We start from the raw sequence: 14,425 nt of genomic DNA on the forward strand, positions 1-14,425 counted from the left end.
AGTCTTCTGCGGTCAGATTTGGTAGCTGAGCTGAACCAAACAGTAATTGAAGTGCAGAGGATGGATTCAGTGGCAGTGTAGAACTGATTCAGCAGATCCTGTGGCAGGTGGCGAAGGAAGTACAACCTCTGCTGGGCATTTTTCACAATGGAGTCCCACTTCAGGTCCTGTGAATTTCCCACTTCAGGTCCTGGGAGATTGTGGTTCCTAGGAATCTGAATGACTCCACTTTTGTCACAATGATGTCCATGATGGTGAGTGGGGGAAGAGCATGGGGGTTTCTCCTGAAGTCCACGATCATCTCCACTGTCTTGAGCGTGTCCAGGTTGTTAAGACCAGTGTTGTGCTAGTTACTAAGAAATAGTAACTATTTAGTTACTAGTTACTTCATTCAAAAAGTAACTCAATTACTTTGTTGATTACTTACACCAAAAAGTGTACAGAGCAAATGTCAGCAGTGGTCGCGATGTAGTCTAGCCCCTCAAATGTTGTCTTCAGCTCTTTTTCCATTTTTGAATATACTTTATCCAAGTAGTTGGAAAAAGTGTTTCGTCCCATTTGCTGTGTGCCGCCTGAACGTGTTATCATGCTAATGAGCTGCCTGAAAGCCGGTGACTCCACAGTAGAGACAGGCTGAATGTTTTCAACAACATACCATGCAATAGCTTTGTTTATTTGTCCCTGGCTAACAGTCCGGTTAAAATCTATTCGCTGTTGTTTGGCTGGAGGGGCTTGACTCAGTTCGAGTGTGTCCACCGACACCGGGTTAGACTCTAGCTTCGTCGAGGCATGTAGTTTCTGGAGGTGCTTCGACAGATTGGAGTTGCTGTTTATCGCAGTAGATAGGAACCAGAAAGACACAACTTACATTTGACTAAAAGCTTTTTGTCTTTATGCTCAACTAAAGTGAAATAATGAGCATATTTCCACTTTGAGAAACTCGTCTTGCTCTCGCCTTGACTCGCCATTACTGCCGCACATACTTGAATAAACGGAAACACGCCCACAGTGAGGCGTCTTCGTGTTTACAGGTTGGCATCCACCAATGCTACAATGCGTCGCTGCTGTAAACAGGTTTGGCTGTAGGCTACACTTCAGCCAAAATGAATTCATTTAAAAAAGTAAGGTGTCGTCTGCAAACTTCAGGAGCTTGACAGAGGGGTCATTAGAGGTGCAGTCAATTGTGTACAGGGAGAAGAGCAGAGGGGAGAGGACACAACCCTGAGGGGCGTCAGTGCTGATGCTGCGGGTGCTGGATTTGAGTTTTCCCAGTCGCACTAGCTGCTGCCTGTTTGTCAGAAGGCTGGTGATCCACTGACAGACAGAGGAGGGCACATAGAGCTGGGTCAATTTTGGCTGGAGGAGTGATGGGATAATGGTGTTAAAGGCAGAGCTGAAGTCCATAAACAGGATCCTCACACAAGTCCCTGGTCTGTCCAGGTGCTGCAGAACATAATGCAGTCCCATATTGACTGCATCATTCACAGACCTGTTTGCTCTGTAGGAAAACTGCAGAGGGTCCAGTAAGGGTCCAGTGATGTCCTTCAGATAAGCCAAAACCAGTCTTTCAAATGATTTCATGACCACAGACGTTAGAGCCATAGGTCTGTAGTAATTTAGTCTGGTAATTTTGGGACGGGGATTATGGTGGAGCTTTTATATACACACATACATATTATATATACATATTACATGATGTACATATGTTTACATATATACCTGCATATATTACATGCTGTACATATGCTACATATATATCTTGTCTATTGGCACAATTGCTACACTTTGCACTATGAAAGCTTGTGGTTTCAGAAATACAAACCATTGTTTCAAGTTTATCATTAATAATAAAATTCGCAGTGTTACAGAAACTAAGAGAACTGTTGTTAACAAACACTTTTAGTTACATAGAGGAAAAAGATGACTGAAAATTAAGAAACCAAATTGAACATAACAATAATGCTTATTGACCTTTAACACAAGATGGCGCCAGTTACTGAGTTGAGAAACTGGGAATCAGCACCTTTAGCATAGCAAGGGTCTTCCATGGACTTATTTTATTCGCTCTTGAAAGAATCTCATAAGAACACTTTTTTTGTTACAGTCATGTGAGTGTGATCATTTTGCGTTTTTTCCCCTTTATCCAAACCCGTGCACACCCGTCCCTTAATGCATACTCATCCCTTGTATTTCACACCTGTCCCTCAATGCACACCCGTCCCTTAATGCTCACCCGTCCCTTAATGCTCACCCGTCCCTTAATGCAGTCATATTGTCATTAAGGCCCATTTTAATGGGGCACAAAGTTTTAATAAGTTCCAAAATTAGTCAAAGCAACACTACCTTCACCTACAGTACCTCTTGAAAACTTGTGGACCATGCACGTCAACTGTGCGTTCAAACCGGAGTAGTCTAAACGCACTGAGCACCAGTCAGTGTATAGAAGTGTGATAGGAAAGAAGAGGTACGGTAACAGGCCTGAAAATTAAGAAAGTTTTAAAATATTAAGTCTAACTTATTTGACTAATATTTTATTACTGAATCCTGTAGATGGATATCCGAAAAATTCTTTTTTACCAAGCAATGGTAGAAAAACCGGGAGCCAAGATGAAAGTGTGAGAGGTAAGATGTCAGGTAACTAGTAATAAAACAAGATATCAAACTAACAAACATTTGTTCACCCTTTTGCAGGTCTGTGGCTGGTTGCAAATATGCAAAGTTTTCCTTTTAACTTCTAGGACACCTCTAGGATCATTCCTTTTCTAAAGGAAACATATACGGGACTTAAGCAAATAATCTGCTTACTCCAATTTATTTTCACTGATAATTAAAGCTAATCGAAGGAATAATTAGCATGTTATACACTTACACTGTTCCATATGTATACACGAAAAGTCAGCTGTAAACAACGCTTGTCTTAAAATATGAAAGCAAACTATTCAATTGTTGATAAAACTGTCTAAAGACTCAGGCAGTCTAGTGTGACATGATCGGAGTCGGGCAAAACCATTTCATGAATGATGGTGTTTATTAATAGTGTTAATAGGACAAGTGTGTAGGTGCTCAGATTTAGCTGTTTCTGATGTTGGTACAGGGAACGAGGAGCTGAATATCACAATAGAGCCACAACTATACACAACATTGTACAGTTTACAGCCTACAGAAGAATACTTTTTTTTTTTTTTTTTACTGTTTTACTGCATATATACTTAATTGGATATGGTTATATTAAATAAATGTTCTTTAGTTTACCCTTACATTATTGTTTGTTATTTGTGTGGAATGCAGAGTACATACATTATTCATTCATGGAAAATTTTAAGCAATGTGCGGCCTGTGCAAAATGGAAATTTATGCCTAGCAATGCCCCTGGCCTATAGTGTCCTACTTCAAACAGGATCAAGTCAAGTCAAGTCAAGTCACTTTTATTGTCACATCACCACAACACGTGTGCCTTGGTGAGTGAAATTCTTGGGAGCATACTCCAGAAATTGCAGAAACAGTTAACATACAGGTTAAATTAACAGGTGAAAATGTCCAATATGCTCATACATATAGTCAGTACACACAGTGTACTATTAGACATACTTACAGTTAGCACTACACATTATATGCAATATGGACATACATACAGTTACATTCTTACATTATGTAGGCATATATATGCATAAAAAGGTGCAACAGATTGTATGTGCAACAGATTGTATGTGAGCTGGATACAGAATGTCAATGAACATCTATGTTTGATTTGTATTTCTTATGTTTTATGATGTAGTGTTTGTAGAGACTTCCACTGTAATATTCTGGAGTATTATAGGAAACATGGTGGTCATTTCTTTGATCAATACACTTACATGTAGTTATTCTTTCTTGTAAATCTGCCCATTAATCAAGGAACTCAGTCCACCTAGACACATATCCACACACAAGAGTAAATGCACCTCTCTAAAACATTCAATGACACCTTTCTCTTCTAGACATAAAGGTCAGAGATCAGAGTGTAATGGAGGTCACACCGTTGAATAGGTGTGCATGTGTGGGTTTGCTATATACAAGCATAAAAGAGCAGCAAGAGGAATTCCATGAGTCCTTTCAGCTTTTATGGCCTTTAACAAGTTCAACAAGCAGTGTACAAATCACAAAAAGGACAAATAGAGCCTAATAGAGAAGTATAGATATATTCATTTCGAAGTATATGGGGTATTCACGTTTTGCAGAACACAGAATATGAAACCTAGGAAACTTAATTAGGAAAATTAATTTGTGTGATCAGTCAGGCAGTGTATGTGTGTGTGCGTATGTGTGTGCGCGCATGTGTGTGTTGGGGGTAGGGAGCATCAGTGCGTGTCTGAGAGCAAAGAAACTGCGTTATCTAGGAATCTAAGCCAAGAACCCTACAAACAGAGGGACAGAGAAGGGAAGGAGAGAGACAGAGGGAGGGATAGAGGGTTGGAAAAGGAGATCAAATAAAAAGAGAGAGGCAGCTGAAGTTTCAGAAAGATGAGAGAGAAGAAGGGAGTGTGTTGGCATTGTAAAGACTTACAAACGTAAAAAGGCATAGAGAAGACATTATCTGATGAAGACCTAATTGGCACAGATTTAAAGAGAAAAATGCACCACTTTGTTTTTTTTTGAAACACTTGAGTCCTACGTGGAGGAATAAAGGAGACGACAGGAATCATCGGACAGTTGAGTGCATGTACTTATTGGTACACCTTACGCTTTCCCATGAGTGTCCTTAGCAGTGTGTGCATGTGTGTGTGCGTTCTGCGCTGGCTTTTGCTGTGTGTGATGTGTCTGTGTGTACTGTGCCAGAGAGACAGTTTGGTGGCTGGGCCACCTAACAGAAGGTGTGAGGGGGGTTGCATTGCAACAGCATCTCCCCCTAAAACACACCACACACAGAGGAAGGACACACTGCTCAGAAAAACACAGGTGAGTTTAGTTGAGTATTCTTATGTGTGAAGGTGCTCTATGCTTCTGTACTTTATGCATAGAAAGCAAAACCAGTATATGGTTGTGTGTTAATTATTCTAACCGTGTCTTATCACGGAAATCAAGGAAATAGCAAAGAGCAGCAATTTAATTCTGTTTATATATGAAAAGTATTTTTTGTGTTTTTCTTTGTTGTTATAGCAAGGCGGCTTAGTGGTTAGCATGTTTACCTTACACCTTTAGGCTTGTGGGATCAATTCCTGCCTTTTCTTGTTTCTCTCTGTGGTTTAGGGGTTTCCATATGTCTATTGTGTTAGACTGTGACTGCCAACTTGCTGCCAACTGTGTTATTAATTATTTTTTGTTTCATCTAGCCATATATTTATTATTAATTAGTTTATTCAATAATCTCTTTATCCTGGTCAGGGACAACACAGAACTCAGTCCAGAGACAGTCCATCAGAGGGCACCATGCACACACACACACACACACTACACACTATATACAAACTAGTATAGTCAATTTCCCTTGGAGTGGCTATATACATATTAATAAAAGTTTTGAGAAATGTGCCAAACAAAATAAAAATATATAATATATTTTGCCTGTGTGTGTTTTTTAGTCATCTTCCATCTCAGAACGTTTGAAGCTGCTACAGCGGTGTATGAGTCAACATGAACCAGCCTCAGGAAATCGAAGAGATGGATCTGATTCCCTAGCAGCTATTTTGGCTTTAATGACAGCTGTGCTTACCGAGTGTGACCTACACTGCCACAGTCAGAGACTTAGAGACATGGCTGGCAGGCTAGGTCTGTGGCTAATATTCTCATAAACCCTGCTGTGATATGTTAAAAAGCACCTTACATTTTTTTTGCTTTGTGAGCCTCTGACTTGAATGCTTTTCTCTCAGTACTGTCAATTATTCCAGTCTCCCCCACTAACACACACAGTAAACAAAGACTGATACTCTTAGGAATGTGAGTCTTCTGCAAGGACTAACACTTAAACAACCTCTATTCAACCAGTGAGCAACGTTTAGGCAATCTTTATATAACCTTGTTGCAACCTCCTAAATAGAGTGGGCTGTAAATCAAATAGTCATAGACCAGCATGTCTGTCCATGTGTCTATCAGAGAGTGCAGCAGTGGTGAAAAATGGAGAAAAAGATTTGCTGCTGTTGATGAAGAGCATCACACAGTTTGGCCCACTACCAACACCAATTGCTTTAACAGGTACACACACATTTAATATTAAATGAACTGTTATTGTATTTAAAGTGTGTTTTATGCTGGTCTGTGTCTTGTAGTATCTCCCTCCACAGGATTTTATCCACAGGATTGCTATGAGATCTTTAAGTTTGGAATTAAAGAGAATGGAATTTACACCATCCAACCTGACCCTCAAAAGCCAGCACTGGAGGTGCATCAACACACAGCTGCATGCATATGTAACAGAGAAAATCTATTAATCTATTATATGTCAGTGCCACCCCAGAACCGACCCTATAGGGTATATATATATATATATATATATATATATATATATATATATATATATATATATATATATATATATATATATACACATACATATATATATATATATATATATATATATATATATATATATATATATATATATATATATATATATATACTTATTAGTAAATGTAGTAGTCTTTTCCTTCATTTCAGGCTGTGTGTGATATGGAGTCTGCAGGAGGTGGATGGACTGTGTTTCAGCGTCGATTTGATGGGCAAGTGGACTTTAACCGGACCTGGCAGGAGTATCGGGAAGGCTTTGGTTCTCCGCAAAAGGAGCACTGGTTAGGGAACAGAGTTCTACATGCTCTTACCTCCAATGGTCAACACACACTCCGCATCACTCTCCAAGACTGGCATCAACAGTCCAGACATGCCATCTACAACAACTTTAAAGTGGCAGGAGAGAACCAAAGGTGCAGAATTTCGCATACACATAAACACACATACAGCGGGTGAGAAACAGGCAATGAGGCAACTCAGTAGTGTACACACTATACAAGAACAACAGCACAAATTGTCTATGAAAAAACTTTAACATTTGATTATCTTGTAGTTTGTCTAATTTTAGTGTAGTGGTTGTAGTTTTGAATTTGCTTTGTATAATCAATTATAATCCACAACAAACACACTTATTAACATTTGTTAATGGATTCAGAGCACTCAGGGACAGACTTGGAATTAACACATTTACAAATTGTGTAACCATTCATAATATCTCACTTTTCCTGCTCTTTTTATTTTTATCTATCAGGTTTCGTTTGACTGCACAAAGCTACCAAGGTGACGCTGGTAATGCTCTCAGCTATAGTAAGCATTACAACCATGATGGCAGAGCTTTCAGCACATATGATCATGATCATGATCGCTATGCAGCTGGTAACTGTGCTCAGTACTATGGTTCAGGCTGGTGGTTTGATTCCTGTTTGGCTGCCAATTTAAATGGGCGTTACTACCACGGCCGCTACTCTGGCATCACAGATGGCATCTACTGGGGCACCTGGTACATTCTCACTGATTCTCGAACTGGGCAGAGATACTCATTTAAAAGTGTGGAGATGAAAACACGGCCCAGACAGCCCTAAAATAAGCATCTTCTTTTTATGCTCAGAGAACATACACAAATTATGCAATGCTACTTTAGGTTTTTATACTACACTAAAGCTATAGTGCATGGTACCATTTCAAGTTAGTAGACTTGTGTAATATTTAGCAAATTTATCCTCATAATCTAGCAGTTCAGGTCTCTATGACATCCCAGGGTCTGTAAATGGGAGAAGAAAATAGATGTGGTTACCCATCATTCAATCAGGTCAAGGAGACTTTTTATATTTGCCTGTATGTTATGCTACTTGGTAATTTTGCAAGCTAGCCTAATTAGCACATGTGTGTTTTGGAGATGTGGTTTTGAAGAACACTGAAGGAAGGAAGTGACTTCTTGCTTGAAATTTTGAGTTTTGAAACATCTGCCATAAGGTAAATTCTGCTAAAAATCACTGAATATAAATGGCAAGACATTTTTATAGCCAAATGTACGAAAATACATTTTCATATATACACTTAATACATACATTAATTGTCCTTTTTTACATAGGTTCTTTTTTTTTTGTACTTGTCGGGCATTCACTGTGGACAGCTAAGGAAGAATTTCATTGTACTGGGAAACTTGTTTCCTTACTGTGCATGTGACAATAAACATTTTAAAAAAATCTTTGTGAAAATAAACTTTTGGAAAGTACTTTTTAAGTAAATTATCTTTTGCATCTCTTGCCCATATTTATATACTTTGGTGTTTGGATAAGACACAGATACTGTATCAAACAAAAAAAAGTATGTTTCATGGAATTCCCTATAAAACCCCTCCCTATATACACACACACACACACACACACACACACACACACACACACACACACACACACACACACACACACACACACATATATATATATATATATATATATATATATATATATATATATATATATATACCACTTGTACATGTATGTTGCTAGAGCTTCAATTAATGTTCACATCAAAAACTAAAATAAAGAAAAAGTGTGATCTCTGTGTTTATAAAATAAAATAAAACATTCAGTGACAAACACCTTGAAAGACTTCAGATGAAAATGGCCTGACTGGTTTGAGCTTGAGTTTATAGTAATTAAGATTTATGCAGATCACATTGAGTCTTGCTGCAAATGGGCTACAAATGCCGAAGATCACATCGTACTCCACTTCTGTCAGACAATAACAGGTACCTGAGGCTACAGTAGGCACAGACTCACTGAATTTTAACTCGGTTGTTTCAGTTAGCCTGTGTCTACTCTAACCTCAGATTCATATTCTTGGCTGAGAGAAGTTAATATTAATATTAACAGAAGTTTACTCTCACTCTCACTCACTCATTTTCTACCGCTTACCGATAACAGAAGTTTATAACCCAGCAATTAAGTTAATGCCACCACCTGAATCTCTTGATTTGTATGATTTTATCCATTGTGCTGATGGCAAATGATTGTCTGATTTTTGTATGAATGAGGGTGTACATCTGTTCTTAATATTAATTACCGAACCTCCAACTCTCAGTCGTGTCTAAGAGTGTTGTAAGTTACAGTGACTAGTACTACTGAGCAGTGGAATTTAATGATTATGGCTTTGGGCTAGTTAAATGCAAATACCAAATAAATAAATGTAAATAAAAATCAAACACACACTCGTTCAGACAACATTCAGATAGCAGGTGAAGAAAACTGACAAAAATCATGCCTCAATACCAATACCAATACCAATCAATACCAAACAATTTCTGTCATCATGCTTCCTCTGATCTGTGTTCAGCTGACTGGCTGCCATGCCAGAACTATGCAGGGAGTCCTTCAGTATAGCTGATGTATTGTAACACTGACTCAAGGCCTGCCATAACTATTTATTTTCTCTTTGAAGGAATCGGTGATAGTAAACTGTGGAAAAGCATGTCGACCAGTAACGGTGTCCAGATAAAACCAAAGCTTTGTGATGAGCTCATAACCGAAGTGACATAAATTTAGACATAAATGATTATCTAGTTTAAATATTAAAGTAAATATATATTATATGTAAAATATGTGAATAAGATTGTATATATATATTTGTGTGTGTGTGTGATAGAGAGAAAGAGAGAGAAAGAAGTGTACCTGTACCATGGACCCATTTTAGCTGTATTCACAATGAGATGTGACTCTATTCAACAAGCTAAGGGCTTCTATTAATACAAAATGTCTCTGATCTGCTGACTACCAACCAGATATGATATTTCACAAACACTTACTAACATACACATGGGCACACATTACACAAAACACACACATGCACAGGTATGCAGACGGGCACACACTTCATTTCAAAGGGTTAGGGTTGTTTTATTGAAGCTATGAAATGAAATCCAGTTCTGTCTAGCAGAGGATATCAAATATATGTGAAAATGAAACAATGAACTTGTTCATATTTTTGTGGCTGTGAGGGTTTACCATAGATATGATGTCATAGACTATTTTTAATGTTCACAAAATCAGCAAAGTAGGATGAGATGCCTGATGAAATCCTTTTGATGAAAGGTTTTTTTTTTGGTCATGTCATAAAATGACTGAAGCAACATTCCGAGCAAGCGTGCAACTTTCAGGTAGGTGTCTTTTTAGTAGGAAATTTGTTTCAATATAATATCTTAGAGAGCTTGTGATCGAAATTTGGCTGTCTAGCAAATTTATTTATTTGTTTGTTTTCCATCAAGTGCCTCTCAGCTTCATTCAGGAACATGGAGAAAAAAAGGTAGTTGTAAACCTATAACTAATAATTGGGCTGAGGATGACAGTGACAGTAACATAACTCCTACAACTTTTTATGGTCATCATGAAAGAGTAAAACGCTTTCTTTAAAGGGTTAACCACAAGTCTTCTCATGTTATTATTCTACTCAGACAACATGATCTATTTCTATGGCTTTTGATTGTATTATAGTTACTAAAACCAGCTTGATTATCAAAGGGTCGTGTAAACCATAAGAATTTTTCTTTTGTTATATAGCTGTCATGTCATCTGTCCACATTCGTTTGAGGGATACTGTTATCCTGTGTGACTTATGATGTGAGAGAACACTATCCAGCAATTGAACTTTTGGATCAATAACTCATTGAGCCATCACTTTATTACACATCCTATCATTACTCCAAAAGATACACATATCATAAAATCTAGAGGATATGCATGATTACAGTCTAATAGCATTGAAAAGCATCTAGACAACCTCAATCATACAAGTTGTAGATCACAAGGTGGCCTCCTTATACTGACGGCTAATACCATTTAGATCTATTCATATATTTATGGCATTTGGCAGACGCCCTCATCCAGAGTGACTTTCATTTATTTCATTTATATAGCTGAGGATTGAGGAACTTGCTTAGTGGCAGCTTGGTGGACCTGGGATTCAGAATCGGATCTAGAAACAGCACCAGATATCCAATGTTTTTTCACTCATAACACCACATTACTTCAATATACAGTAAAATTAATTATTGGCATTATATTGCTTTTGCTTCCTTACACAATAATAAAACTGCATTTATTGCTCTCAATTCTTGAATTCTCAATTCTTCTCATTATGTTCTCATTGCTTTTCTGTAGTTGTGGCTCTCAGGAAGCAGTGTTTATTTAGCCAACACTTATAGCTACAACTGAATGTTTGCTGTTTTGTGTCCTTCATTGCTATGGATTATGGTGAGATATATATATCTTAACATTCATTTTATGACAGCATATGGTGTAAGGGCAGGGGTTTCTGAAAGGATGTATTAAAGTGCAATGTTGAGTAAAGGTCTAGTACCAGATCCAAAGGCACCTATAAATTGGTTCAATGTTGAAGGGATATTTTTGCAGTATTTTACACAAGTAAGATACATATTACGTATAAACAGATGAAAACACAACATTGTTGAAAATATAACATAAATCAATATGCAAAATTAATATATTTGATGCTGTAATAGTTAATAGTTAATAGGTAATTTTATCTCACAACCCAAAGTAACTGTGATATGAACCATGTCTTTTATAACTGAACTTTTCATTACTCTACAGGCCAGATTCATTTAGCCCCAAATAGAATATTTTTAAACTAATACCAGGGCCTATTGTGTGTGAAGCGTCTGTATAAATAAAAAAGCATTGGGGTTTAAGTCAGTGTGTTTTTCCAATGTCAGAGCACAGGAAAATACGCTGAAATTCACACCGACAGATGTGTTGGTTACAAACACCGTGTGTGCGCACTGAGTTCTTTGTTTTTGCCAATCTTATGACCTTTTGTCCTGTGTAATTGTACAAACAGGACTGACAACAAAAAGGTCATCAGTCCTCTGTCCTCTTTACTGTATAGCTGTGCATTGAGAGTGGAAGCGTGCTCTTCTGTCACCACAGTATCCTGGCTGGGTGCCTGGTGCCTGGCTGGTGTGATAGAGAGATAGAAGGAGTGATGGAGTGAGAGATAGAAGGAGAGGTGGAGGGAAACCGGCAGTCTGCAGGCACCCAGTCCGGAAACCCTGAGCGGGCGACAGTTACCCAGCACATCCCCTTGAAGCTAGCACACACACAAAGCACATAAGACATGCTATAAAAGGACACACATAAAGACACATGAGGTCATAAGGTCATATTTAAATCAGATTATATTTTACATGCATAATTTTAAAGATGGCACTAACTTAGTAGTCATACAATTGTTTTAAGTCAGTGCCTTTTCAGAGTGACTATTTGAAATATGATGGAGGGTTGAATATGGTTTTAAAGAACTCTTTGTCTCATCTTGGCCAGAAGATGGCAGTTTTGGATTAGAAATAACAGCAGAGGGGCCTCTGATTCAGGTCCAGCTCAATTATATGATTCTAACTCTATTTCATTTTCTAATATTCCTGCCATTAGATCCCCACCCTACTCCATTTGTCATATCACAAAAGCGCCAGGCTTGTGTGTTTGTGTGTGAATCAGTATTTTGCATGACATTATAAATTGAGGCAAATGTGTTCATATATATGTATGCAACTGTCTAGAAGCACGATTATTTACAGACTTTGAGCGAGTATATGCCTAAGGCCTCGGCAAAGAGTGCAAAAAAAAAGAGTGTGTTATCACTGTTATCATGTGTTGTCTTGTGTGTGTCTGTGTGTCTGTGAACATAATTTTTAGGTTTTAATAGCTTCGTATTGTCCCCACAAAGATAGTAATATCAGAAGTTTTGAAAATATTGTTTGGTTCTAACTAGAAAAAATGTTTTGTCTGTCTGTCTCTTTGTCTTTTTTGTTTGTTTGTTTGTTTGTTTTTACAAACCCCACGCTTCGTTTTAAAAATCTAAAAGAGCCACAAGGTTTCCTGTTGTATACTGAGATTAAGGTTAGGTATACTGTAGGTTTAAGTGTAGCATTAGCATTCATTATTAATAAACAAATAGTAATACATAAATACTGTGTCATTAATAATAATGACACCGCCATGCTGAGTCTGTGTGTGTGTGTGTGAGTGTGTGTGTGTGTGTGTGTGTGTGTGTGTGTGTGTGTGTGTGTGTGTGTGTGTGTGTGTGTGTTAGTGTCCGTTGGGGCACCTGTCCCTCATTGTGGAGAGGGATGTGTGTCTATAACACACACATTGCGGTGCACCAGCGCTCCGTTTCATACCGGAATTCAGCAAACAACTGTGTATCCTGATGTGGTGAAAACCAGGCCTTGCAAGGCTCCCTGGGTAAAAGGGGGAGGGTTTTATATATTACACTACTACAGTACATCTTAAAAAACAACAAATATAAAAAAAAATAAAAAATACATGGTCCAGACCCACACGTGTGCATGCACACACACACACACAAAGACATATGTGCACTGATTTTTTGCATGCACACACAAATACAATCAACACTGTCATCCCTTTAAGATGGCTTACATTAAAATGGTTGACTTTAACTGTTAAATTCGCCCAAACCTGGATATTGTGCCTAATCAAACTTACATAATTTGTATAATTGTTTAGTAAGTTTTGAAAATATATTTGTTTCTGAGCAACCTCATCTTTCTGGGATGAGCGGAGGACAGTCTTTATGATTACAGAAGAAGTTCTTAGAATGTACAAGTCTGAGAAGGTACAGTCTGAGATGTGTACAGAATCCATGTGAGATTATTTACTAAGCACTGATCCAATGATCAATCCTGTGCAAAATCTGTTTTTGAGAAGTGAAAATCTTCAGGGTATTTATGTTGGAGCAGCCATAGCAGAGCCAAAAGTGTAGAAATATCCAAACTTAAGCATGGCATCAGGATAAATCAGCTGGGTCCAGAGAACAAGAAAAGGCACAGCAGTAGATGTGTTTCAGGATCTGGCAGTGCCGTCACTTCAGGCAGCAGGAGCGAACATACAGCTTGAGAGAGAGAGAGAGAGAGAGAGAGAGAGAGAGAGAGAGAGAGAGAGAGAATTTGAGTACTTGTCTGATAGCATTTCACATTCTCCTGGGCTATAAGAATAACAGAAGTATTTATTTCACATTTCTCACATCTCAGTTTAACATGTATGTAGACAAGGCAATATATACATAAGCATTAAAGGTGTGACAATGTCAGTTAAATCCCCTTATTCAGTATTGTACTGCCCTGTGATATGTATACACTATGTGTACCCAATATCAACCAGAAAACCATTGTTTGCTCCCAGTAACTACATATACATTATAAAACTTCATATAACTAATCTTCACAAACACTTCAATTTGCAACTGGCTATTAGAGTTTTCAAGCTAGGTGTGGTGTACTGGATAAATTGCACCATTAGTACAGTATGTACTATCCATGTCAGCGCTACAATATATTTTACATGAGCATCATCATGTTTATAAGTTTGTGAGTGACTAATATGCCATCTTAGTCACTCATTAAGCA

General features: G+C 37.9%; 1 protein-coding gene across 1 annotated transcript; it reads left to right on the plus strand.

Annotated features, from left to right (window-relative positions):
• The first annotated feature begins 4,728 nt into the window (after positions 1–4,728).
• si:ch211-157b11.8 (fibroleukin) lies at positions 4,729–7,591 on the plus strand. Its single transcript, XM_060867084.1, has 6 exons — positions 4,729–4,959; positions 5,559–5,745; positions 6,070–6,168; positions 6,243–6,355; positions 6,631–6,893; positions 7,232–7,591. Exons 1-6 carry the CDS (start codon positions 4,729–4,731, stop codon positions 7,560–7,562), a joined length of 1,224 nt encoding a protein of 407 aa, XP_060723067.1. The 3' UTR covers positions 7,563–7,591.
• Positions 7,592–14,425: the final 6,834 nt, after the last annotated feature.

Source organism: Tachysurus vachellii, chromosome 4 (assembly GCF_030014155.1).
Source record: "Tachysurus vachellii isolate PV-2020 chromosome 4, HZAU_Pvac_v1, whole genome shotgun sequence".
Lineage (NCBI taxonomy): Eukaryota > Metazoa > Chordata > Actinopteri > Siluriformes > Bagridae > Tachysurus > Tachysurus vachellii.